The sequence below is a fragment of the Taeniopygia guttata genome, chromosome 15 (genome assembly GCF_048771995.1).
Source record: "Taeniopygia guttata chromosome 15, bTaeGut7.mat, whole genome shotgun sequence".
Classification (NCBI taxonomy): Eukaryota; Metazoa; Chordata; class Aves; order Passeriformes; family Estrildidae; genus Taeniopygia; species Taeniopygia guttata.
The window spans coordinates 3,034,362-3,060,240 of NC_133040.1; the positions used below are offsets into that span (position 1 = coordinate 3,034,362).

General features: G+C 45.2%; 2 protein-coding genes across 8 annotated transcripts in view; both read right to left on the reverse strand.

Annotated features, from left to right (window-relative positions):
• Positions 1–1,527: 1,527 nt before the first annotated feature.
• On the reverse strand, positions 1,528–11,433 carry ANHX (anomalous homeobox). The gene is made up of 8 exons (XM_072936142.1): positions 11,173–11,433; positions 10,448–10,572; positions 10,115–10,238; positions 9,034–9,220; positions 8,420–8,552; positions 7,868–8,169; positions 3,555–3,642; positions 1,528–1,696 (listed from the first exon to the last, which is right to left on the reverse strand). Exons 1-8 carry the CDS (start codon positions 11,425–11,427, stop codon positions 1,666–1,668), a joined length of 1,245 nt encoding a protein of 414 aa, XP_072792243.1. The 5' UTR covers positions 11,428–11,433; the 3' UTR covers positions 1,528–1,665.
• Positions 11,434–13,013: 1,580 nt separating this feature from the next.
• Positions 13,014–25,879, reverse strand: part of DEPDC5 (DEP domain containing 5, GATOR1 subcomplex subunit) — a 39,138-nt gene continuing 26,272 nt past the window's right edge. For 5 of the 7 annotated variants that reach the window (XM_012578122.5, XM_030285780.4, XM_030285777.4 and 2 more), the window contains 10 exons: positions 24,770–24,921; positions 23,934–24,011; positions 23,369–23,501; positions 22,435–22,543; positions 21,926–22,150; positions 17,909–18,078; positions 16,792–16,963; positions 15,704–15,764; positions 14,587–14,669; positions 13,014–13,804 (listed from right to left, as the gene is read on the reverse strand). In XM_012578122.5, the coding sequence (XP_012433576.5) occupies positions 13,509–13,804; positions 14,587–14,669; positions 15,704–15,764; positions 16,792–16,963; positions 17,909–18,078; positions 21,926–22,150; positions 22,435–22,543; positions 23,369–23,501; positions 23,934–24,011; positions 24,770–24,921 (1,479 nt within the window). In that variant the 3' untranslated portion in view covers positions 13,014–13,508. The remainder of the gene's footprint in view (positions 13,805–14,586; positions 14,670–15,703; positions 15,765–16,791; positions 16,964–17,908; positions 18,079–21,925; positions 22,151–22,434; positions 22,544–23,368; positions 23,502–23,933; positions 24,012–24,769; positions 24,922–25,879) is intronic. The other 2 variants (XM_030285781.4, XM_030285778.4) reach the window with 1 other exon arrangement.

Below are 25,879 nucleotides of genomic sequence, written 5' to 3' on the forward strand. Positions count from 1 at the left end.
GTCACCAGCAGGGATGAAAATTAAAGTACCTTATTTGGGATCTCAGACAGCGGCCCAGCAAGACCCAGTGGGAATTTCGCTATGGGGCTGCTGCCTGTGGATGGAGCCGCGTCGCTGGCAGGCTCTGACCGTGTCACGCCTCCGTTGCACCGCGGCCGCAGAAGGGACGGTGACAGAAGAAGGGGTTTGCAGAAGGGCTTTTCAGGAGGGCTTTTCAGGAGGGCTTTTCGGAACGGCTTTGCAGAAGCGCGGCCGCGGCCCCGCTACCCCGCCCGCCCCTGAGGGGTCGCGGCCGCCCCGCTGTTGCTATGGCTCGGCGGGAGGCGGCAGCCAATCAGAGCGCGGCAGGATAAATCTGTCGCTGTTGCCAACGGCCGCGGGCCAATGGGAGGCGGCGGTGGCGGCGGGAACAGCCCCGCGCGGAGCGGGCGGCGGCGGCCGCGCGGGCAGGGCGGGCTCGTCCTCGCGGGGTTCGTGAGGGCGCTGCGAGCCCGACATCTTTGCTCCCTGTAGGGATGCCCGGATTCACTCACGGCCCGGCTGTTGACGGCAATAAACAACTCGTGTGAGCTTTCCAAGCACTGCTGTTCCAAACACAAACAAGAAGGGGTTATTCCCAGTGAGAGCCGCCAAAATAATGGAGGCTCCAGGCTCTCAGCAGCCCAAGTGTCCCCAGGGCAGCTGGTCGTGCGTTGTAGTACATAACTGCCTTGTGAAAGTTATCACTTCACAGCCTTACCTTGAAAAAAATGAACTCTGGAGAAACAGTAAGCGAAAATCTTTACTTGAAAACTTCATAACAAAAGGTAAGGGAGGCATCTTCTTCCTCTATCTCCAGGCTGGAGGTTTGGCAATGGGGATCCATTTGACAATACAGATTTTTTTTTTTTTTAAAAACAGTAACACTTCAGGAAGATACCAAAAACCCACCCTATAACTTGCAGAATCAATTTTAAACCTGAATGAAGGGCCTGACATTCTACTTCTTGTATTAAACACCAATACAATGGCATGCCCTAGCACTGAAAATTCTGCTGTACGCTAGCTCATGTCACCTGTGGCACTACGGAGTACAGAACACTTCAGAAGTCACACCCTGCAGTACAACAGGAAGACAGGGATAAGAAATAGCAGTATTTTACCAGCACTTGGCTGAGACCTTATTTTCCAAGCCTGAGAAAAGGTTATCTAATATCCACTGCAAGGCAATGTAACCAAATTTTACTCCTTTGAGCACAGGGGCTTCATTTACCTTCATGATGCAACCAAGGACTCTGATCTGGCCAGTGCTATGATTAGATGTATCTTACTGCCACAGAACCAGTGCCTTGGTAATTTTAACAATTACAGTGCAGCTTCAGACAGCTCCAAGAAAAACCTACAGTCCACAGTGCATCTTTGCTTTCTTCTATCCTTTGCAAAATTCTTAATAAAACTGTAACTAAACCAAACTTTGTAACCATTGAAAACACCTCCATCCTTCTCCCTCACTCTATTCCTTTCCCTGTCAGACTCCTCTTCTATTAAAAGAAAACAGAAAATAAGGGAGCAATGGGGTATTTCCTGGGGAACTGCAGACACATGGAGTGTATCTGCAGGCAGGTCACATCCGTCCACTGTCAGAAAATTCACAGAGCAGGCGTGCTGCCTCGAACATGTCGTTGGTTAGTGAGTCAACAACTGGATCCTCCAGGACCTGAAAGACACGAGAAGGAACCAAAGCCTCACTAGGTATGATTTTAACACAGTTGGTTATGGTGAAGAGCTCCTTTAGGCAGACAGCAGCACAAGGTGTGCTAGGGGAGGGAATGGCACTGGTCAGGGCTGTGTGCCTGAAGCAACAAAGTTCAGGTAGAGTAATCCATCAGTGGGTGTGGAACTGATGAGCACAATCCATGCCCAATCCAGCTCCCAGGAATTCAGAGCAGACCAATTCCCTTCGTTTTGCCCTAGGCTTTGGCTCCTATAAAAGCCAGTAATTGACAGAGGGTAAGACAGGAATTAAATAATTAAGGAAGTGATGTCCTGAATAGGGGAGCTCTGCTCAGGGAGAGAAAGAAATATCTCCAAAATGAATTCACTTTTTGTTTGTTTGCTTGCTTTCATTTTATTCACATTTTGGTTCTAACAGGATGCATGACCTACAAAAAAAATTGAGTTGTGTGGACAAAATAAAGTTTTCATCTGCATCTCTGTGGTTCAGGAACCAAATACCTGCTTATTCTTGCCACAAGCCCAGAGTAAGTTGATTCAGCAAGAAGCAAAGTGCCCAGGAAGTCTGTAGAATGCTGTAAAATCACTTACCCATTCAAGCTCTTCCTTTTCATAGAGCACACACTAAAATATGCAAAAATTGCTTTTCTGAAGTCTTGAACTGAGTAATTATTACAAAGATTTGAAGATGTCCCATTTGACATCTACAAGCATCACTCAGTATCTTGCTCCCAGCCCATAGTGTATTGAGTGTCATGTTTCTTCACCACTGCAAAAATCAGTGCAAGGATGCAGAACAGCAAGATGAAAACTAGCTAGAGACAGCCTGCTCTGGGAATCTTAGAAAAGGCTCATTCATTATTAATGCCCAAAGCTTTCCTTCTCGTCTGGCTTACATTATAGCTGGTAAAAAGGCTCCTTTCCAAGATACAGATCTTTATATTGATGCTTTCAGAGGCTCAGAAGAGGTTCTGTTACTGCCCTCAGAGCTGCAGCCATTTCTCATAATGGGGCCAGCAGATATGGGTCCTGCTTTTTGTAATCCCTATTGAAAAGGTTTCCCCAGTAGCTCACACTGAAAGGGAAACAGCAATGGATGCTGACTGACTGTTACACCAACATACGTGAAGCCAAAAAATACATCACTATACAGCTTAGACAGGGCTTTCTTGGGTCCTATTTTTAGGTAACAATTCAGAGATGTGCTCCCATCCCCTTGAAAGCACAAGATTTCTAACTTGTATTTTCTACTGCTTTGAAGTCCCCATCAAAAGGCATGCAGACTACACCCACAGCATGGAACTACCTTCTTTATCCTGGCCAGTAATCACACTGCTCTGTATACTGCTATCAGCCATCTCAGAACAGTGCAAAATTCCTTTTCCTCAGCAATAACACAGACTCGCAAATGAAAATTACATTAAACGTTTTAAAAGATCTGAGAGAACAGAGTCAAATTGTGTAAAACACCTTAGAGGGGAGGACCTCAAGAAGGCATCTTTGTGTGATTGTTCTATAGGTGAGCCCTCCAATGCTGAAAATTTAAATGGCACTTTGGATGTGCACAGGATCTTTTAGCCACCATTTCAATGACATGTTTAGTAAAATTAGGGTCTGACTAGCAATTCAAGTAGAAAAAAACAAAATCACCTTTCCTTCTACTATCTGCTGGGTGTTAGCCAGGGAATGCCCAGCTTGCTCTGAACTGGACTTCAGAAGCTAGGCTTAGATCAAACATATTTCATACTAAATATGATATGAGATTTCACATCTCCTCTGAGAGAGCTGCAGGGGATCGTGTGTACAGAGCTTCTTTCTCTGAACTTTAGGTGTGTTCTTACCTGGCTTTGTCCCAGGGCTTGGCTTTCTTCCACACAGGGTGCAGAAACAGGTGGGCACTGAGGGTTGCCAAACACAGTCTGAGAGGAACTGGAAAAAATATTATACATATTATATACAAGTGCATTTGTATTTATGCATTATTTGCCACTTACTGTAATGTTTTGCAGCAGGACAAGAGGGGGTTTTGGCAAGACTGCTCATTTGATAGTTCTGTTGTCTACACACCTGCCCCATTTCTCAAAATTGTTATGGCCTGAAAATAGAGGTTCTGCAGTGGGAAGACTGCCCTGACCAGGAGCAGTATATAGGGAGTAGTATATATCACATCTCAATTTGCAACTTTCCTTCTGCCCCAAAGCACTATCCATAAACAAGGAGGTGTCTACCAAAGCTCCTGGAACATGTTTTAAAAGTAGAGACCTTAAGAGTCAAAATATGTGGCTTTAGACATAGACACAACATTGGCTGCCCTTCTGCTGCAGCTTTCCAAGGCCACCAGTGGAGTCTGGGGACACGGCTTCCCCATCCACATGCCCCTGGAGGCTCTTCCAGCCTCTCAGATCAGTCTGTGGGCACTGGGTCAAGCAGCAGGCACTGGGTTGTTCTCTCAAGAATGGGATGTTCTCTCCCATCATCACCAACTCAAAAGTCTCTCTAATGCAACAACAGTGCCCATACCACCTCCAGGAATAGCCAAGGTGTGAGTGCCCATATGGGCCCACACAAGAGGTGCCCAATAGGAGAGTACAGGAAAAAAGTACAACCAACAGGATAAGTGTCAAGTTGCCCTTCCTTGGAATGTTCCCCAGGTTCCAGCAGCCAGCCTTGCGACTCCTCTGCTGGAGGCTGCATTCAGAGACACATTTCCTAATGACAAATGGCCTCAACTCCCTCTCCCACCCTCTCAAGAATTTGTCTCATGCTTTTTTACAGCCCACTTACACCGACATGCACAGTGGCCTTAGCAACGAGTCTGCAATTCAGTTATGCAACGTGCCAAAAAGTAGCCTCTGTTGGTTGGTGGGTTTGGGGGTTTGGGACTTGCTGCCTGCCTGTGTCAGGATGCTGGGTTGTCCAGAGGGGAGAGCCCAGCTGCAGGAGGATCCCAGCACTCTGAGCTGGAATCCCAGCAAGCAGAAGCTGTAAGCTGCCATGAACATCTCGGCACTGACATTTTCTAAATCAATATGCTGGCTCATAAATGCAGAATGCACTGCTCCATAGAGCTCAGTGTGCTTTTCTTTCTGAAATGGAAGGCACAAGATTTCCACTCTGCAAGAACCATTAGCTGGGCTACATTCCACCTGTCCCGATTTGCAGAGTAGAGAGGATGCAACACCACTATCTGTAAAGGGGAGCATCTGTTTGGTGTCCCACGGGGACTTCCAGGCCGCTTGCTGGATCAAACCCTCCTCTCAGGCAGCAGAAGCAGATGGAGACAGTCAGCTTCCAGCCTGGTTCCCTCTCACACTCCCACCTCACAGCCCTGTAGATCAGAAGAGGTTTGGACACAGCCCAGGTGCGTAGGAGTGGCTGTAAAAAGCCCATGAAAGAAATCAACAGGAATTGTTCTGATAAGATTTGAGGCCACATCCTTTCCAGGTGAGCATTTTTAAAAATGAGACAAGCAGATTAAGGGTCCTTTGGCTGACTTGCAGCTCTATCCCAGGACTCAGGAAGCAAGGAGAGCATAACACGGAGTCCACTCCAGATAGGTGATCTTGGCTAAATAATTTCCTTCTCTTTGTGTTACTCTTACCTCTAAAACCAGGATAACATCACTGCTCTGTCCTTCCAAGACAGCAACACTCATTTGCCTTGATCAGACAGTTTGATCTCTTGCCCCCACGAGTCCCCAGAGGAGTCATTACACCATGACTGCTCAAGAGGACTCTGCTAACAATACTCTTCTCTAATCCCTGACTCTGTTAGAGGGCTCTGCCTTATTACACAGGTGATCCTCACTGACTGAGCAGTGATCTTACCCAAGACTACCCACACGAGTTCTCCTGGCTCCCTAGAGAGAAACTGCAAAATGAAATTACAGCCTAAGCATCAATCATTTCTGAAAAAGATTGATGTTCCATAGCATTCATGGAATTTTGAGGAGGTCAAGGTTTTGGGGAGATCTGGACCAGGCCACTAAACAGTGTTTACAAATAGGGTTCAAATAACTATGTCCTCACCAAAAGGTGCCAGCAAAGCAGCAAGTCCTGCCCCTCACAGGAATATGATAAAGGGTGTGTGGATGCCTGGCACACTGACATACCCAACAAGGAGACATTCACCATAGATTTCTTCTACTGGCAGAACATATTTTAAAAATAAACATGAGCTCACTCCAGAGTCAGAACATGCAATTTTAAATCCAGCCAAAATATTGCTAGCAACCCTTGCTGATCTTTTATGATCTTTAGCCACTGTTTAAAACTGTGGATCCTAAAACTCAGCCTGAGGTTTACAATGCCTGACCTAGGTTCTCCCCAGCAATTCAGAGCAAGAAGTCTGACATGAATGTGAACAAGGCACCTGGCCAAGTGAGAAACAGGGGTAAAAGGCAGAAATGTTTTCTGCAGGGAACTGAGGCCAAAGCCTTACCAATCTTCATCTCCAGTGAATCACTGCATTTACTTGTTGTTTAACAAGCCACAATGCCTTCTGTGCCTCTGCTTCCTCATTTTTAAAGTGGGAATAAAGCTTCTTCTCCCTCCCTTTTTGACATACTGACTATGTAATGTTGGCACAAATGCTGGTCAGTGTCAAGCAGAAGGGTTATAAAATGAGGCTGCTACCCCTGCTCTGTCTTGCAGATCAGTAAATTAAAGGAAGCCCATAATGTCTGGCAGTGTTTATTTTTATGTAACATTATGGAAGTTGTATAACATATGGAAAATGGCACGAATTTTTGTTGTTTTGCATTCTCTGAATTTATCTCAATTCCCAGAGAAAATCTGAAATCTGAAACATTTGTTATAGGTGGAAAACAAAGAGAGAACAGTGCCTGTCTTTCCATCTTCCAATTTGGAAAGCTTGCACTATGGAATAATCTTGTCATGAGGTTGTGAAGCTACAAAAACTATTTTAGGATTAAGTACAGGCCCTACCAACCCAGCCCACAGAACCAACAGAGCCAGCCCTCACTGGATCAGTACAGGTTATGCTTTTCTGCCAAAACCAAGCAAATAGTTCAGAAACTGAACCTGCCCAAAAAACAGAAGGTCATATCTTCTCTGATTAGGCTGGTTCCAAATCTCCTTTGTGCCACACACACATGTGTACGTAGACAAAGTTACCCATGCACAGATATAAATGCTGGCAAAGAAGGATGGGCACAAGAAGCAGTCCCTGGGAATGAGGTATGTCACTATTTCTGCAACTCTCTTCAACAGGGTATCAAGACATGGCTGGACTCTGCATCATTATTATTCCTGCCTTTAGGCAGCCCTGTGCTTTCCCTCCTTTTACCTGTGCATAATAGATTCCACGGTCCCTAGCTGTCCTCCTCTAAGGATTAAGCTTTCATCCTGTAAATCTGACTGCTGAATGATTCTTTCTGAACTGGCTTCGACACAGCCACCTTGAGGGGCTGTGCTCAAGGGAACTCTGATACCTGCTGAAGTAAATGCTCGTGTTAACACAAGTACAGATACAGATAACATGGCCCCAACCTCTGACCCAGCTATTCCTTCTCTCCTTGCTCCACATTCACCAGAGCCTGGGTGAATGGCAGTTACAGCCCTTCCTGCTCTACAGACCTACAGCAAAAGCAAGAGGGCATCACTTATGCATTCTATCAAGCCTATTCTGAAGAACAGGGAGAAGAAAAGAAATGTGGGAATGCTGAGCAAGACTAGACAGGAAGAAGACAAAGAGAAAGAGAGAAAAAATAGCAAGAGGGAGAGGAAAGTGAAAACATGTGCTTGAAGACAAGCACCATGTCACAGTTAAGTTCCCAGACTTTTCTCAGGCAATACTTAATGATGACAGGCATTAAAAACCCAGAAGCTTGCAAAAGGTCAAGGTGAGCAGACAACACCTGGAGGGATTCTCTCAATGGAAACACTAAAAGGAATCCACCACTATCTAATGGAAGTGGTTGCAGGTTAGGGAAAAGAGTAGGTAAGAATGTCTGCTTTAACACCTTAAATCAACAGATTTTCTCACTGAACTACTATGGAAGTAGAACTCCACAGCTCCAAATAAGCCCTGCTCTTCCTCATCAGGATACTTAAGTGAGCAAGAGTGTTTACAGCAATGAAAAGAGAAGCTTGGAAAATCTTAAGGTCAACAATCTGGGTGCAGTTTTACTAACCTTCTACACCTGGGGTCGACGCAGAGTCAGAGACTCCTTCAGTGCCATAAGGGGCCCACCACATGGGCAGCCAATAATTGGCAGACGGAAGGGACTCATAAGAGTGCAGGACAAAGTTCCCCTGCCAGGGGCTGGCAGTAGCCCTGCTCACTGCTTCTCCAGGCAGCAGCACAGGAGAGCCAAAGCAGGTTCCTGGTTCCATCACAGCCGCAGTGCCAAAAGGTACAGGTTGTTCAGTGCTGTGAGTGGCCAACAAAGCCATGCTTGTTCCAGTTTCATACAGCTCAGGGCTCTGCATATAGCTGCAATGATGGAGAAAATGAATCAGCCAGACACATTGCTTTGCCAAAAGGGGACCCCCAGCTAAACCTCTGAATCCTGCCCTCCACAGCTGGGAGATTAACTGCTCTGACTGGACATGAAACATTTCCATCAGTGGTGGCAAGGCTCCCAAGTGATGTCCCCAAGGAACCAACACATAGGTCAGTTCCATGAATACATTTAATTGTTGCTTCATTTCTGAACTGTCACTGTAAAGATGCCATACATCACCTGGATTCCAGCATATTTAAATATGTTCCTTCAGGAGGTTTATACAGAGGTGCAGCTGGTTGCTCGCATCCTGGCTCACAGGGCATGTGAGTTATCTCAATTTGCTCAGGGCTGTTGCCTGCACGAGATCCATCTGAAAGGTACAGGCCAGGCAGGTGAAACAATGCTAATGGTTACTCTAAAAGGCAACAAAACAAGTCCAATCTGCCAAGTGCAGCAAGACCCCATGTGTTCCCTGTGACTGAAGTTTGGTTATGTGTCTGTGGAAGGACATGGAAATACTGGGTTTTCCTGGAGTACACTGCTCTGATTCCAGAATCTGAGAGCTAAAACCTGCTGCTTCCCATGTATTTGCTTTCATTTGGTGCCCCCTTAAAGCCAGACATCTCTTTTCCCCTGTTGTTGCACAGGCGTGAGCAATGTCTGCACCTATGGAGTGACAGCCTGGAGCCAAACAATGAGGCACTCCACTGAAGCAGAGTCCTGCAGCTTCCACTTGATCCATCAGCACATAATGCTGTTCTGAAGAAGCAATATCCTTCCCTTCCTGAGGGAATTTAAAGTGATTTTCACCTCTCTGGACGACATCCTGAACCCATTAGGAAGAGACAAACCTGCAGTTTGTGGAGTGTCAGATCCTTTATCCTGTGGCTCATTTCTCTGGGAAGCCAAAGCCCTCTCAGGACATGAATTGTTGAGCTCTTCCATACGAAGGAGGCAAGATTTTTGACGTCGTCGATAATTTGCAAACCAATTATAGACCTGAGTTGGCTGCAGGTTCAAGGCCCGAGCCAATCCCTCCTGCAAACCCAGGAGCAGGGAGAAATCAAAGGAAAAGAAATCACATCCAAATGATCAAGCATTTCCCTTCAGTTCCAAAAGCAGTCCAGCAAAAGACTTTCCAAAGCCAGAGACATTTACTCACTAGGTCTCTAGTGAAGTTAAGAGGCCTAGTGGATCCCATCAAGGAGACCATTTTATAAACTCAGAGCTGATAGAAAACACAAATTCCACCCTGCACTCCCAGACAATTTGTTTGCTAAGGAAGCCACTGCTATTCTATACTACTCACCAGATAATGCCCTCACCAAACTATGTTCTTCCTACAGAATGACAGCTTCACAGAGGCAGATACCAAAGTCTGAAGCCCTCACCTGGCAAGGTAGTGATCAACAGTGCTTGTTGATTTAATTCACACATCTCTTCCATTACAAACCTGTCCCTGTCCAAAGAAGGTAGATCCATGCATACACCAACACAGCCTATTGTGTTATCACATCTAATTACCAGCATTTGAAAAGTCAGCACAAAATATGTTCTGGTGAACAGAGTGCAATTTTATATAGGCTGTAACTCAGTCAAGTCAGAACTATTTATCACTGTAATAGAGCTATGCTGAGTGATGGCTGTTTGGCTGCATGTGCTCAATCATTACAAAATTAAAACTGTTAAAAACCCAGTGAGAAATTTATTGCCCCTCAACATTTCTCCACAGCACGAGAAATTACTTAGCATGAACCTGATGATTTTTTAAAGAGACCTTTACGGAAAGATCAAATATGAGGAATCCCAGCCCCAATGAGCCTTTTGGAAACAAAGGTTTAGAAATTAAACCAGTTATAGACTCTTGATTGCAGTGTCCTGCTTTTCTGTGACAAAGAGACTTGATTGGAAGTATCCCTAGCATATCCCTACCCGTTGTTTCTTGTCTGGACTTGCTGTCACCTCTGCAGCAAACTTGTACAGGTGCTGGCGTACTTCTTCTGAATAGTTTCGATTCTTCAAACCCTCAGGACAAAGGGAAATAGGTGGAGGATTCCTGTACACAGGAGAAAATGGGATTTAAAAGGACCCAAAAGGAATAATTCACATTAATGGGAATTTTTTCACATTGCAACAAGTGGTCAAAACACCAAGAAAAACCAAGAAGCAGCATCTTGAGGTGTAAAACAAGCCCCTGCATCTGTAGCCCCTGCATCTGGAAACTACAGAGTAAAAAATAATCTTGGTTGCCCAGCTATGAAGTACCTCTTCCTACAACGGAATTTCTGCAGAGGTGTCAGAACATCTGTCTGGTGTTTCTCCATAACCCTCCGGTAGTGAATCTCATGCCAAAGTTTCACCAGTTCTTCCTTCTCTTCTGCCTTGCAATACTAAAACAATACTGTGTGTAAGTAAACCTTTCCAGAGAGTCACTCACACCATGCATAAAGGAGAAAACCCTCAACAGAAATGTATTCAGGGATTCCTACTGGTATGACAGCCCTAGTAGCATTATCTAAGCACATGGCTCGCTGTACCTTCCCTCATGTACACAGACAGTTGCCTAATTCCTTCTTTTACTCTGGTGAAAAGACCTACATTACCGGATCTAGAGGCCAAAAATCCCTCACCTTGAGCGGCACCATCAAGCCTTCTTCATATATTCCCACCCTACAAAGCCCCCTAATCTTGGGCTTCCCAACATTTTTATGTCCTGAGCCCTAAGATTGTGAAAAACTCCAAGAGCCATCACAGTAGAACACAAATCCTGCTACCACCACCATAATCACCCAGTTACTTTCCTCCCCTTGGCCGATTAACTCTAAGTGCCGGTAACAAAGGCTTTGGCAGGTCAGCAATGCGCACTGCCTTACACAAGCTGGAAGTGCTCCGCGTGCCGCGGTTTAGGTACTTCTGCACTAACAGCTCTAACTATTGTTTTTCTAACATAGCTTTTTATTTCCATGAAGAACTGAAGAACACATCCCTACCTCCAGGAGTCTGCAGGCTGCATCATGTTGCCCTTTATGGATATGAACGGACACACAAGCCCGCACAACATGGATGTTAGTAAGAAAATCTATCTTGTTCTTGCATTCCATCACGGCTTCAACCAGCTTCTCCAGAGTAGCAGATGAGCTCTGGAGCTCCTGGCAAAGCTGTCCTGCTAGATTCAACAGCTTGGTAGGTGGGGGATGCTCATTTTCATTCTTCTTTAACATGGCCATGAACTGCTTCATCATCATGTCTTGTTGGAACTTTTTCTATGCAATGCACGAAGTTGTGGTTAGATAAAAACTCTTTATCTCGTATTTTTAGCTTCTGTGGTATGCTTTTTTTTTTTTTTTTTTAAGGAAAGAAATTCACTGTGCTGTTAAAAGCAGCGTAAGGACCTCAAAATGTTTAAAATAAAATAAGGTCGAAAGCCGCCCTGAAAAGCTAAAGACACACCTGGTTTGCAGTTGAGAAAACTGAACTCAGAAAGACACATTAAACTTTCCCCAAACTCAGAGACTAACTCTAGGGTTTACATCCACTACTTACAGGTTAAAACTACCGCAACGTTAAGTCCAGAGACGTTCAGCTGAAATGAATTTGCCGAAATTTCTCCAAAATGGCACGCGACAGGCCCGGGCAGACCGCAGTTACTGTAAAATGTAAAACCCTCGTCGGGGCTGCTTCTGGCCCGTTTTCCTGGGAAGAGGACGCCGGTGCGACTCCCCGCACCCTCGGGCCAGCTCCAGCCCCGCCGGGCAGAACGAGACGCCGGAAAAAGCTGCGAAGTGCAGGAGCTGCACGCGGCAGCCCCTTCTGCTCCTCCCGCAGCCAGACGAGGGCCCGGCAGCCGCCCCGCTCCCACCCCGTGATCACCGCAGCCCTCGGTGGGTTCAGCTCAGTGTCACCGACTGTCCGAGCGCTTCCCGGCGCCGAGGCCACGGCGGGGTCAGCGCGGAGCCGCCGGGGCTCTCCCAGACGCCGCTCAGGCGGGGCTCCGAGGCTGCCCCTGCACCCCACCCCCAGCCCGCTACGGCTTCGACCCTGCACGCACAGGGCTGCCGCAGGGCAGAAGAGATGTAGAACGGTGTGGAATAGCAAGTTCCTTCCATAGTAGAGAGTATTTTTAAGTCGTTAATGGGGATCAAACAAGCACTGATAATTGTGACACAGAGACTGAATGAAGAGGCGCACAGCTCAAACCCACCTTCTATAGGTGGGTGCTGTCTAAAAACAGATGAATCATCCTGACTCAGTTTAGGGGATAAACATTTGAAGCAGTTATGATTTGCCTTGAATCAGATCTGAACACCACCGCGAAGGTGTCGGTCCTCCCCTCATTCCAGTTTCCCGAGGACATGTAACAGTGAAGAGCCATCTGGAAGGGGAGCCAACGGCACGGCACGGCACGGCACGGCACGGCTGGGTGCCCGCTGTGATTCACCCTAAACCTGCACTTCGGTAACAAACTCCTGCCAACGCCCTGCAAAGACAAGGCTACACGCTTGAGCGCAGGCAGCTTCCCCTTGCGGCATGTAGACACATTCTAAAAACCTGCCCATAACCCTCGGCAGCAACTTGTGCTCAGGAGCCCTTGATTTCTCCTTAGGCTTCGGTGCTGGCCTTGCAAGACAGTAACTGGCTTCCTGCTCTTGCTGTGTGACACTGCTCTAGGTCCAGACATGAAGACAGAAAATCCTGCATGATTACAAGACAAAGCCCCAGCACTGAACTTTGAGCTGAACATAGAAAGCAGTATTTTCTTTTGGCCATTGTTTTCTTTTACTCACCAATTTTGTATTGCTGTCTGTGGAGTTACAACAAAACATCAGGTCACTTAATTTTCTGCATTTTACTTATTTACATGTATGAAAATTTAACAAGCATCTCTCACATCTTATTTTACATATTCACACAATCAGGTACACCTTGGAAGGGGAAGGGGCAGGCTGCTGCCAGGCACATCAGATGCCACCTGGCACCGATCTTTTCCAGCAACTGGAAGCTGATACCATCACACTGTGCTGAATCCAACTGCCCTTGAAAACCATTTGCACTGTCCCTCCTTTACCTCTGCTCTAACTGAAGTTTTGGCAACCAAGGACTGTAGCTACTTGAAACCAAGCTAAGGTCAGGTGATAGATACTGGCAAGCCAAGAGCTCAAATTCTTTTTTTTTCCAAGCACTTAATCAAATTCTGTTGAATATCAACAGCAGTATTGCTCAGGTCCTCTTGGAGCCTCAATATGAATCCAACAGAGAGACTCTTCACTTCTACTTCCTTGCCACAAGGTAAAGCTTCTAGCTGTCTCCCTAAGAGATACAACCCTATTCACGGAGCACTAGCATGCATCTTGTCCAGACAATCAGTCCAGAACGTAACAAGCCGGCTGTCTTTGTTCCAGCAGAAGTCTGTGAAGTCTTTCAGCAGCCGGTCTGCGAACTTCTCGTCGCCAGTGGCGCTGGAGCGCCAGGTTTTGGTCAGCATGGTGTTGTAGGCCCAGTTGTAGCCAATGCGTTCCTCACAGAACATGTTCTGGTTGGTGGAGCTGGTGGAGTTGCGCCGGCGCCGCTGCTGCCCGCTGGAAAACTTCCGCTTGGAATATGGCAGCTGCAAAAACACTGTCCCTGCAGGAAACAGACAGCACTTCAGTCTGAGACAGACCTAAGCTCCTACTACTGGAAGCTGCATCATTAAATTCCCAAATGAAACTGGCCCGAGTTTTATTTAATTGCCTTTTAGCAAGAGAAAATGGGATACACTTTTCTCCCTTGGCTGTTAGGTGCTACTTCTTCCTGTCTAACACTGGGAGGGAGTGCACTTTGTCTGCCTTTCTCTTAGAAGCACAGAATGAAGCAAAGATTCAGTAGGCTCTGATCCATCTTGCTAACATCCCATCAATTTCCATTCTCTTCTGCAATTTTCCAAACACTGCCTTCCCGTCACTGTTTTCTCATCTCAGCAAGCAGACCCTAAATGCTTGATCTATCTCCCACACAGTGTGTATGGGTAGAGACGCATCTACAACAGACCTTAAGCATGAGAACAGAGCACTGACTTGTCCTAACACCTTTCCCTCCTTCTTGCTTCTAGGTACACATTTATTTACACTGACCTTGGTATAAACTTTGTCTTATTTTTTAAAATTTCCTCATCTTCTGGAAAGAAAAGTTTCAAAGCCACTGTGAAGCAGAATTTCAAATCAACATCATTTATTAACAGCAACACTTTGTGCTTTTCATACTGCCCTCCAATTTTCTGGTTTGTGTTTTCTGACACACTTACTTGTCATCTGGTTAGGGACAGAACAGCACCAACATCACTGACATGAAACAAAAGCCACATGTAAAATTGTTCTCTTGTTTGTAATAACCCCCTCCTTGCCACAGAGCCTCCAAATATTGCTCACCTGTGACATGGATGTACTGGGGCTTGTTTTCTGCTGGGAAGTTGAATGCAGAGGCTGAATATTTATCTTGTACAAATCCAAATCTGAAGAAATAGAGATAAGAGGAATTAAAAAAGAAAATAAAAGAAAAAGATAGAAAGAGCTGCTCCAGGTAGAATTCCTCAGCCAAAGGCAGGGGCACCAGAGGAAATCCTTCCACTATCCCTTTCTTATGGCCTGAAGGCAAAAGGAAAAGTGATGAAGAGAGCTGAGCCTCTCCAAATATTCTCTGCCCCTGCCAGACACAGTGCGAAAGCCTGTCACTCCACACTGCTCCCTGGCCTGACTCGAGCTGGAAACAAGAGCAGCAGTTCCATGCAGTCTCTGACAAAATGGGGCAGCTGCACATGAGAGAGGGAAGAGCAATAGTCAAGACAGATGTTCCCTGGGCATGTTTAGAGCTGCAACATTATTATTTTCATTATGTACAACATTCCATACAGAACTTCAAGCAGCTTACCTGGAAGTTTTTTGCTGTTTGTAGGATACTTGGTCTTCTCCTGCTTTCTAAACTAATGAAAGCTGATTTCCAAGCTAAAGTCCATTACAAAAGGCAGCCCTCTTTGTCATGAAAAAAACCCTGGCATCTACACCATGAAAGAAACTGGCAGCTCAATAAAAAGGGATAAGGCTAGATAGTATCCAAAGCTTCCAACAATTCCTTCTTGAACTGGGCCCAACCTCCTCCTCCATACAGCTCCCACCCTAGTCTCCTGCCTATTGTCAATCATCAGGTGTCATCCAGTTCAAGACTGTGCTAAATACACAAGAAGGAAATAACTGTTCCTTCTCAGAAAGAGTCTATTTACAGCCTTTCTGCTTCTAACTTAGAACAACAGGCACTTTCCAAAGGCAAGGCTCTCCCCAGGAGGAGGGTATGGTTCCTAAGGAGTGACAGCTGCCCCTTGCACCCACAGAACCACCTGGGGGCACGGAGGCTGTATTTTAGACTAACAGTCTGTACACAGACAGCACAGAACCCAAGTGACTCAGGAGCGGCTGTTCAGCACAGGCCTTCATCCCACATTGTCCAGGGAGACAGGAACTGTTTGGTCACCCCACTCCACTGCAGACATACCGGTGAGCTATTGCTTCCTGAAGAAGATGCATTCGGTCCCAGTATGTTTCTGGTTCGAAGCCTGAAACAAACAGAAAAGTAACAATTACCTACTAACGCTACTTTATTTCCTTCCTTTTAAAGTCTTTAGTTTTCCTCTGGAGGCTTCAGTGCACTCCTTTTTTTTCCCTTGTCATTTCTTCCAGTCACACTTTTTTGTCAGGTGTCTCTTAGAGATGTGTCTGGTGCACTCCAGTAGCAGACTCATGTCTGAATTTATTATTTGTGTCTCCTGAGATGAAGGAGAAGAACATAAAGGGGGGGAGGGTGTGGGAGGGGGCAAGAAACAAGAGTGGGTTGCTGTATCACAAGAGTGCTCTGAAAACACTTAATTCAGTCAGTTGGGCTATGGTGACCTCACAGCATATGGATTTGTCACATTCATTGTACAGTTACACCTGGACACTGAGTCAAGGGTTATTGAAAATATCAAATTTACTATGTTAAAACAGAGCCTTTTGATAATTGCTCCTCCTCATGATGCAACTTTGCCCTTCTCTGCATGGGGACAGGTCTCTGATCTTGTGGTTCCACCTGAGGTTTACCACAACAGCCTCACTGGAAAGGGCGAGGTCACACTGCAGAAAAGGAGATTGCAGTTGCTCTGCTTAATCTCATGTGCAAACACTGTAACCATTAAAGTAACCATAGCAACAACAAAAGAAGGATGGCAGTGGTGAAAACCCAGTCTTAGGGAGGGGGAGAATAAACAAATGCAGGATACAAATGCAGAGCAGCTGTGGGTCTACCAGCAAAACAGACACAAGAGTCTGTCAAACACAACAGCTACTGGATACGGGTCTGAAAGTGTGCAGGGTACGCATCACTGGGGAGATCACCCTTCCTCTGTGCTGGTGCTGCCTGCTGCCCACCATCAGCCTGCCAGCACAGCTTCCTCCAGCACCTCTTTCCTCAGGGGCTGCTGACCTGTAAAAACAGCTCCTTCAGCCACCTAAGGCTGGCTGGTAAAGGAGCTTCTTTATGTCAGCTATGCCAGTGACCTGCTTGCACAAAGTACCTTGAGGGGTAAAAGGAAGTGCATTTCTTACCATCAAACAAATGCTCACTCCCCTCCTTCAGCAAGCAGCTCACGTTGAGTGGGATGAACAGCTGAGCTCGAAGTGGGTCCCCATACAAGTAACTGGGCAAAGCAAAGGGGCCCTCCAGGACTGGGACGAGCAGGAAGCCACAGGAGGTGGCTTTCCGGTGCCACCCCTGAACCTGAGAAGAAATTCACACAATGAATCATAGCACACACGCCAGCTGACGAAGGGCACTTATGTGCATAAGAGCAACTCATTCCCCAAGAATAGATCAGACATGCTCAATTCTCCACAGGCTCAGCTTGCTCTGCATGGCAGGCACACCAACGTCCTTGCAAGCAAAGCAGTACAAGCACAAGACATCAGGCTTTCCTTTCTCTGAAGTGCTCCATCAATCAGAAAGCACTTTAAAATAGGACATTTTTCAGGAACTGATTCAGCCTACTTATCACCAGTGGCTAAACACTTCTGCTTTACTGGAACATTGCAATTGATTTTAAATAAAAGCAAAACCAACTACCTAGTGCTGTCTGGCTGGGTGGGGTAAAACCTAGTGTTAAATAGTTTGACTTTTACAGAAGCTACATTAGGGAAAAAATCTAAAAATGAAATCTAAAAATTTAAAAGTGACATGTTTTCATTTCAAAATGTTTTCAGCAAGTTAAAAAAAACCCTAAAACATTCCTGAGCAGGAAAAACACATTGCCTGGAAAAGCCCTGATATGAAAGCAATTCCACTGAGATTTAAAGTTTTAAGGTTTGGTGATAGAAGGAATGTAATGAGAAACAGATTTTTTTCCAAAGACCTGGCTCAGGGATTAAAATTTGCCTAAGGGGGACTTAAATTTATCACCTTGACCTATGTTGATCTCTGCATTCTGTGCATAAACCCCACTGCAAACAGAACACACTCCTGCAGACAGAATGACTATAGCTGGTGAGATAAATGCTGACCAGATGCAGCAACGCAAACAACCACCAGGAAAACTACTTATGGAAATACAGGCAGATGCAAGCCACTGTCTCTCTCCCTAAGACTTCCTAATACAATGTCCCCAGCTGCCTAAGGGACACAGAGGCCAGACAAGCATTTCTGTGGCTGTCCAGAACAGCAGGATCTCACCATCTCAAAAAGAACAGCTGCAGTCACTGCCATCCAGTGTAACTTGATTTCAAAGGCAGCGTTCAGGGAGAAATTGCCATGGTAATAACAACTGCACCACTCCAGCCGGTCCGTGCGGTTGTTCACATCCACATCCAGCGTCACCGTCCGCTGCTCGGGCACCGTGGCAGCTGCGCAGCCAAGGGACAGCAGTGTTCAGAAGGGGCATTAAAGAGAAGGTGGCAGACAGGATGAAGAGAACAGAAGAAGCAAGATAAGTAATTTGAAATTAATTTGTCCTCCCATTCCTCCCCAGGAATTTTTGAGCTGGCAGAAAAGTCCCAGAATGCAGCCCATCCAGATGACAAAAGACAAAAATCCTGAAGTATTTCTCATGTCAGGGGTACGTGCTACAGAATCACCTCCCCAAGCAGTCAAAAGACATTTCAGCTGCAATAAGGAGAAAGAACCAAAACTCCAGCAGTTAATCTACAGGCAACTGGTGCCATAATTGTGCATGGCTAGACAACACCAGCTTCTTCATGGCCAAAACATTCCAAATATTTCTATATGCCTCCACCAGAAAGCACAACAGGGTGCTGTTACATGGGGCAGGAGCATTCCAGGACTTTCCACAGCTAAAGGAGATTAGAAATTAAACTTCTTGTTTCTTTCATCCTATATCAATATCCCACATTACCGCATTGTTGAAAGTGCACATCCAACACTTTCTGTAAAAGCACAAAGAGTCAGCCAAGACATGCAGCAGCATTCTGACCACTGCAATAGCTCCTAGTGCTTTGCAGTAAGGGCTGGGATAGTGCCCAAGATGCAGCTCCCTTTGTGTCCCACACCCCAGCATCCCTGACAGAAACCCTCAGGCATCAGGCAGGAGAGGGAGAGAAGCACAGCAGGGGAAGTGACCTGGCTGGTGTCACACAGAGGACTGCAAGGCTGGGGGCAGAACCCAGATCTCCTGACTTAGAGACCAAAGTCCTGCTATGAAACACACCATCACCTTCAACTTTTCTTTAGAAAAATGCATAATTTAACATTTCTGTAATGTTAAAAATTGATAGAAAACAATGGGCTGCAAGGCTTCTATGGGAAAACTTCTGCCCTTTTTATTGTAGCATGCATGAGGGATGCATATTGTTATCCCTTGCTGAAGTAGATGTGTACTTCTTGATAGGATCAGCTTTTAAATTATCTTATAATTTGATGGCTTGATGCTTTAAAAAACAAACAAACAAACAAAAAACAACCTGAAATCCTTCCTCAATGTAGATGGAAAGTTCCCACCTTCACTGCTACTGCAAGTTACCTGGAGGCACTTTCAAGGTTATAAGGAGACCCTTTAAATTGCTATCGCTGCAGCACAGACCATGAAAAATAAAAACACAACAAAAATGAAAGAACACCCAGTTTTGTTTCATAAATAAGACCCATTTTTGTCTTTGGGAAATGTGTAATTTGCAATTTCTGAGTTGATCTGGTATTGTCAGACCAACACTGTGAGAGTTTATTTTTCTGGCTCCTTTGTGATATTGTGAATACCATACTTGTGGTCAGGAGGTTATGGTGCCAAATTTGTAACAAAGTGTGTTGGAAAACAACATCCTGGAAGCTGTGAAACCAAAGCAGCTCAGCCAGGTAGGTGTTGGTCATTAGCCAAGAGGTCAGTGATAATACCACAGCCCAGTGTGCCCAAGCTAGCACACTGTGAAGAATGAGCTCCCTGCTCCCTTAGACTGCTGCTCTTCCCAGAGAGTGCAGCCTCCCTGTTAGGGCTGGACTGTCTCTCTGCCTCGTCTGCAGCTGCAGTTCACAGGCAAAGCCAAAGGAAACCAGTTCAATGAGGTGAGCTAATCAAAAATACATTAAACACTGATGAGAAATGTCCATGTGACTGAATTCAGAAGCTTCTGATTACAACCAGCTTGTTCCAATAGAATATACTCTGGCTTCCATAGGTCAGACTTTAAGAGGACTCACCTGCTTCCAAATTGTCTTCTACTATTGAGTATTTAACTAATGATTTACTAAGCAAATCGGAGAGGAGCAGGCAGGTTATTCTCCAGTCACAGACTCCACTACATACATGACTACAGTTGCTAGTGCATGCATTGCTATAAATCAAAGGGACAAGATTAGCTGCATCACAGGTCAGACTTCCACTGGGAAGGGAAAGGGGACAGTCACTGGGCAAGTGGTTGGGAAATTGGGAGGAATAAAGATTTGAGAGATACATGGAGCTTGTTCCAGAGCTCTCAATGCTTGCATGCAATTTTATGTCACAGCCTGACATTTAGGGAAGGTGGGGAGGGGAAGAAATAAAAACCACAACCTAATCAAGACCAAGAGAGGAACAAATGAAGTCACGTGGACCAGGGGTCATCTGGGTTTAGTAAAGCTCTTTACCTCAGATGAATTGCTGAAGTTTTTTGGAATACTGTTTAGAAGAGGGACAGCACAGAAGCATCATTTAAACCAGTTCCTTTGCAAGAAAAAACTTCCATGCTCAATTTTTCTACAAGAAACTATTAGTCCTGGAAAACCCAGACTGCACAAGAGCAATCTGAAGGCATTTATCACTCATTCAAGGGCTGCAAATTAGTGAAATAGTAAAATGGACATAATCCCAACTGAAAGGAAAAAGAGAACTACTCAGGTGTGTAATACCACATGCTGCAGGATACACTGTTCCTGGCTGGTGTTAAATGAAAGGTGAAGGGGACACTGAGGCACACTTCTACTCATGCCCAGGGCTGCAGGCCTGCTGGGTCTCAGTCTTCTCAGCTCACAACAGAGCAGACAGGGGAATGGGAACTGGTTTTCTCAGGCTAAATAGTAAGAGATCAAACCACGAAGAGGATCTGGCCCCACAATACTTTCATGCCAGCCAGTTCAGGCTTCAGCTCCAGCCAGCCACTGAGCTAATGAGGTTGGATACCAGCCAAGGCAACAGATTTATCATGTGACAGGGAAAATAACCTGCATATGTTGACTTCAGGGAATTAACCATTAGTTCAGACTTCCTATCCTTAATGCTTTCAGATTTCTGATGCTGTTCCTCTTCAAACAAGGTTCTCAGAAATACATATGGATTACTGTGACTTCAGGTTTAAGAGATACTATACCAGCAGTAAGGCACTTCTCTTCAGAAGGTCAAATATACACAACAGGAGAACAGCAAATTTTTTATTTTCATCCTTAATTGCTAGGCCTTTAACAGATGCATCTAAATAAACCTGAAGCTGCAGTTCCATAGCAATGATTTTTTTCTTAAACAAGGAAAGAAGAACAAAAGCAAGTGACTCAGGCTGGCCTGGAAATGTAACAAGAAGCTGACAAAGCAACAGGGTCAGTCACGCAGCCAGTGTGTTTCATGGGCTGTTAGAGGCAGTCAGGGTTACTCTGCACACATTAGAGAACATTAGATACTAATGGGATTGTGCCCAGCAGCAAGATCTTCCTACTGCTTCCATACCGCAGGGATCATCTGCAGCTGGGCTTCACAGACTCATTAATGTAAGGAGTCTGGTTCAGATTACCTAAAAAGCCTCCAGTACATCACAGAAAACTTCTAACACATCTGGACCTCACTGTGGCTTTTGCCCCTAAGAAGCAATTAGATATGTAATTTTAAGAACAGTTTGGTTGCTTTGCTGTTCTCAAAACGTATCCCTCCATACTCCTTACAGGTTGTGAACAGTCTCTCTGGATTTGCAGGGAGACAAAGTATCTTCCTCCCCAAATTCTAGAAGGAAGAATTCCTTCCCTAAATTCAGGAAGAAGAAATATTTTAAGAAATACTTTTTATTGTATTCCAGTACTCTGAAGTAAGTTTTCTGCCCAGCCAGTGAAACACACCTAAAGCATATGAGAACGAGTCCACGTGCGAGACACTGTAAGGCCAGCATGAAATTTGCAGCTTTACTGCTGGTCCACGTGAGATCATACCCTTGGCTGGCTGCTCTTCCCCTTTCAAACTATCCCCTTGAACTTCCCCAGCTGTCACCTGTGCTGTGCATCTACCTAAGAGTGCAGCTGCCTGGCTCCGTCCTCCGAAACTGCGGCTAAAGGAACTGTGCCTACTTGCATAGGAGGCGGGGCGGCTGGGCAGCCAGGGCAGGAAGAACGCCGGGATCTCCGAGTGCAGGAGCTCTTCTGCCACAAAGGCCACCTCAAACCATTTCCTCTGGAAGGCTGAGAAGTCATCCATGGCAGCTGTGTGCCACATGGCAGGCTGCTGCAGCCCCACTGCACGAGGGGAAGGGAAGTCCAGTTAGAAACAAGTGGACAAGGCTCAGACAGAAAAGTAGTTCTTGATGAAAAAGGGGCAGGATAAAATTACTTTATGTTTTCTGCTCTTCTTTTTTTTTTTTTTTCCCTTAACTAAAAAGGCCAGATTTCTCAGACTCTTGAGATCAGTGATTTTGGTCGCTCCCAAAATGCATTTCTGCTGCAGCACCACTAAGAATCAAGAACAGCCTAGTGATTATGCAAAGGGATAGTGAGGAAAGTCTTGTAATAACAATGCTGACCTCGGTCTGGTTCTTTGTCCACAACAATCTTGTAAAAATAAAAGCCATAAATAAAGGTTCGTAAAGCTTCTCCAGATGCATGGACAATAAGCTGCTCTTCTAACATTTTCTGAAAAAGAAAAAGAAAGAACAGAGCAAACATGATAAGGAAATCACTCTTCCACTTACATAAAAAGATTGCTAGAGAACATTAGGAAGTAATTTTCTCTTCCTTGGCATCTTTTTGTCCAGATATGTGCCTAACAATACCAGCAAAGTTATCTCTTGATATTCAGCAAATGTACCAATTTCTTATCTCCCTGAGAAATTACATTTGACCTTTCTACAGATGTCTGTCTTCCTCCCATACCCTGCTCTGGTTTTATAGATGGATTTATAGAAGGTAAGAGTTTGGAAGCATTCTGTGTTCTCTGTTAATTGATATGGGATCTCAGCAGAGGAATGAACTCCAGAACATTTCCAGCCTTCTGCCCCTGACACAGTTCAATACAGAAAAATCCCTTGATGAATACAAGCAGTGTTCCTGCATAAAGTGTGTCTGCTTCAGATCCAAAAGGTCATATGCTGATTTTATTACAACTTTATTAACTAATTATCAGAAAGGAAAACCAAATCACAGCCTAGTGCCTCAATTCCAACACCATGCAGAGCACTTGGTAAGTACCAGCTAATTGCAGGTTATAAACAGAAGAATTATCATATAAGTAGAAAAAAAGATGTATTACTAGTGAAGAATATGTTGCTGTTTTGTGATAGAGAATCCAAAAAATGTCATAATTATCTTGTATTCTGTTGAGCACTGCTTTCAGTACTCCTCCATAAGAAGATTTTAATAAGTAACAAAAATTATTGCTATGCTTTGCTCTAAAACTTTACTTTTTTCACTGAGTAAGGCATGTCTGGCCCTCCATATGCTCCTGGGTAGTTTTCTTACCTGCATTATGTCAATGGCCATGGCCTGGGTGTGCACCCCTTCCACGTTATTCACCAGCCAGTGCACAACTTCTGCACTGATGAAGCAGTAGGGGGAGAGGCCCTTCTGTTCAGAGAGCAGCTGGATCCCTGTGCTGAAGCACAGCAAGCCACACGTGTTAACACAGATTGACCAAGAGTTCTTTTAAGTAACAAAGACAAAAATCACTGCTGGGGAAAAGAAAAAAAAGGAGAGGGGGGATAGAATACGGGACAAGAAATGCAGTGCCCCTGGAGTGATGTCTCATTGGCTTTTGGTAACAAGATGAAGAGCTGTCACTGACAGCACTTTAGTGACTTACTGGGAATTCTTGATTTGACAAGGTTCTGGGACTAATAATTGAAGTCTTTGCTCATATCTCAATTTCTATAAAATTCCTTATTAGAGAGTCTGGAACTGAATAACAAAAGGAAGCTTAAAATTCTTAAACAGCTGACATGGGGTTCTCCTTTGAGTGACTCCACTTCTCATGGCCTCTTATTAAACATTTCATCACATTTTAAGCACATTTATATTAAAAACTTACGTGGGGTGTTTCATGGCTTCAAGAATCTCTACCAAAGTGGAGGAGGAAGTCAGAGCACTTGCTGAACACTGCTGGGAGCTGGGCAGTAAACAGAAGCACGTTCAAAAATCAAGGAAGCTGCTAGTTTGTTCAAACATGTACATTTAAGAAAATTGCTCTCTCTTCTCAACAATGACTTTCCCACATTTATTTCCTTTTCAACTCAAGAAGGACAACTAAAAGCATCAGATGAGTATTTCCCCCCAAGGTCACCAGGACATTGCTATATGGACCCAATGCACAATGTGTCACATCCAGCTGTACTCAGCAGCAATTGAGAGCAAACATTTTGAAGTTGGCTAATTTTTTTTTACTGTAATATACAACCACAGGAAACAGCTGCTAATAAAGTTTATTGTCAACACTGCTTCCTCCCCAGTGTCTTGCTTCCAGGTTAGAACCCCTTGGATTTCATTAACCTACTCAATCCAATGAGACCTGCAGCACCCCCACCCCTTGCCAAAACAGACAAGATGTCAATTCAAGGCCTGATTTCCTACTAGCAGATTTCAGAAATGGAATTTCTTCATTTCTTGAAGAATGAAGCCCTTCTTGTGGGTGGAGAAATCAGGCCTTGTGTTCATTTAATTCTGGAAAACTGGGTTGCAGGGTTTATTTTACTACCACTCTTCCTGCACGTGGAAATGCTGCAGTAAGGTCTTGTGACAAACGCCTGCTCGTGCTGACAGGCACAGCACAGCCTGTTCCCAGGTTCCTGTTTAAGTGCCCATTCCCTGACATTGAAAGGGGCTGGAAATTAACAGCTCTGCAGTACAGCACTGCTGTGCCTCTCCTACCTGCCCTCTGCAGCACCAGCTGTGCTGTATCCCGCCTCTGCAGCACTCTGGGTGCTCCCCAGGGCCTGGGTGCTGCCCCTGTCAGGGACCTGCCCCGTGGGGAGCAAGGCGCTGCCATCGGAGCTTGCAGGAACGGACTGATCGATAGAGACCTGGGAGGAGCAAACACAGCAGCATCTCTATGAAATTCATCAGGTAATCCATTCCCATCTTCTCCCCTCCGTGCAACATCCGAGCCTCAGCCCAAGTTAGTCAACAGCAAGCAATACTCTAAGGAAGCACAAGCATATGCAGAAGGGATAAATACAGTCTTATTTTGTCATTACTACAGAGCTCCTGACAAACAACAAATTCAGACCCAAATAAAGATGAGGATCACCAACCCAGCAACAATTGCATTGAGAGAACTACTGGCAAACCAGCAACACCAGTCCAAACCTGACATTTTCAACCCAAGGGAATAACTATGATTATAAGCACACAACAGGACACTTTATCACTGTGGGAAGGTAGTAAGCATTTAGCAAATATAGTTTCAAGTCTAACTCTCAAAAATATGCATATGTATCACACGAATTCAAGTTTCATAATACTCAAAAAAAAAAAAAAAACCAGCTCATCTTCCCTCCTTTCTCAGGGCAGCATGAGAAGGCTGTTTGACACCCACCCACACCTACGTCGCCAAGACAACAGGAACACTTTCCTCCCGCAGGAACACTCGCACTATTCCAATGGTAGACTGAATAGTTCACAAAATTAACATAAAATCATTTCAGAAAGAGCATGAATGCTGAAGGATTCAGCTAAGTACAGGCTGTAATTGCCATCTGTCATTAACACGTATGGTTTAGTAAAGGCACATTATATAAAAGCTGGAGAGGTGGGGGAGAGAACACGAACGGCAGAGTAACTCTAACTCAAGCTGGTATAAACACGGGGGCTGCTCTGCTGTGATGAATCCACAGCACATACACAGCTAAAAAATCACAAAGCTGGTAGCTTGACTTAGGGCTGACTGCCAGAAGTCCTTTATTTATGCCATTTCTCACACCCCAAACATCTCTAATGGCAGATGTCCCTTTTTGGGCAGCCAAAACCAGCAGATGCTCC

Coding starts and splice junctions, on each gene's coding strand:
- ANHX (XM_072936142.1), bottom strand. CDS start 11,427: ATGATGATGAAGCAGTTCATGGCCATGTTAAAGAAGAATGAAAATGAG. Junction 8,170..8,419: donor TTAAATATGCTGGAATCCAG/GTGATGTATGGC, acceptor CCATCATTGCAG/CTATATGCAGAGCCCTGAGC. Junction 1,697..3,554: donor AAGCCCTGGGACAAAGCCAG/GTAAGAACACAC, acceptor CGTGTCTTTCAG/GTCCTGGAGGATCCAGTTGT.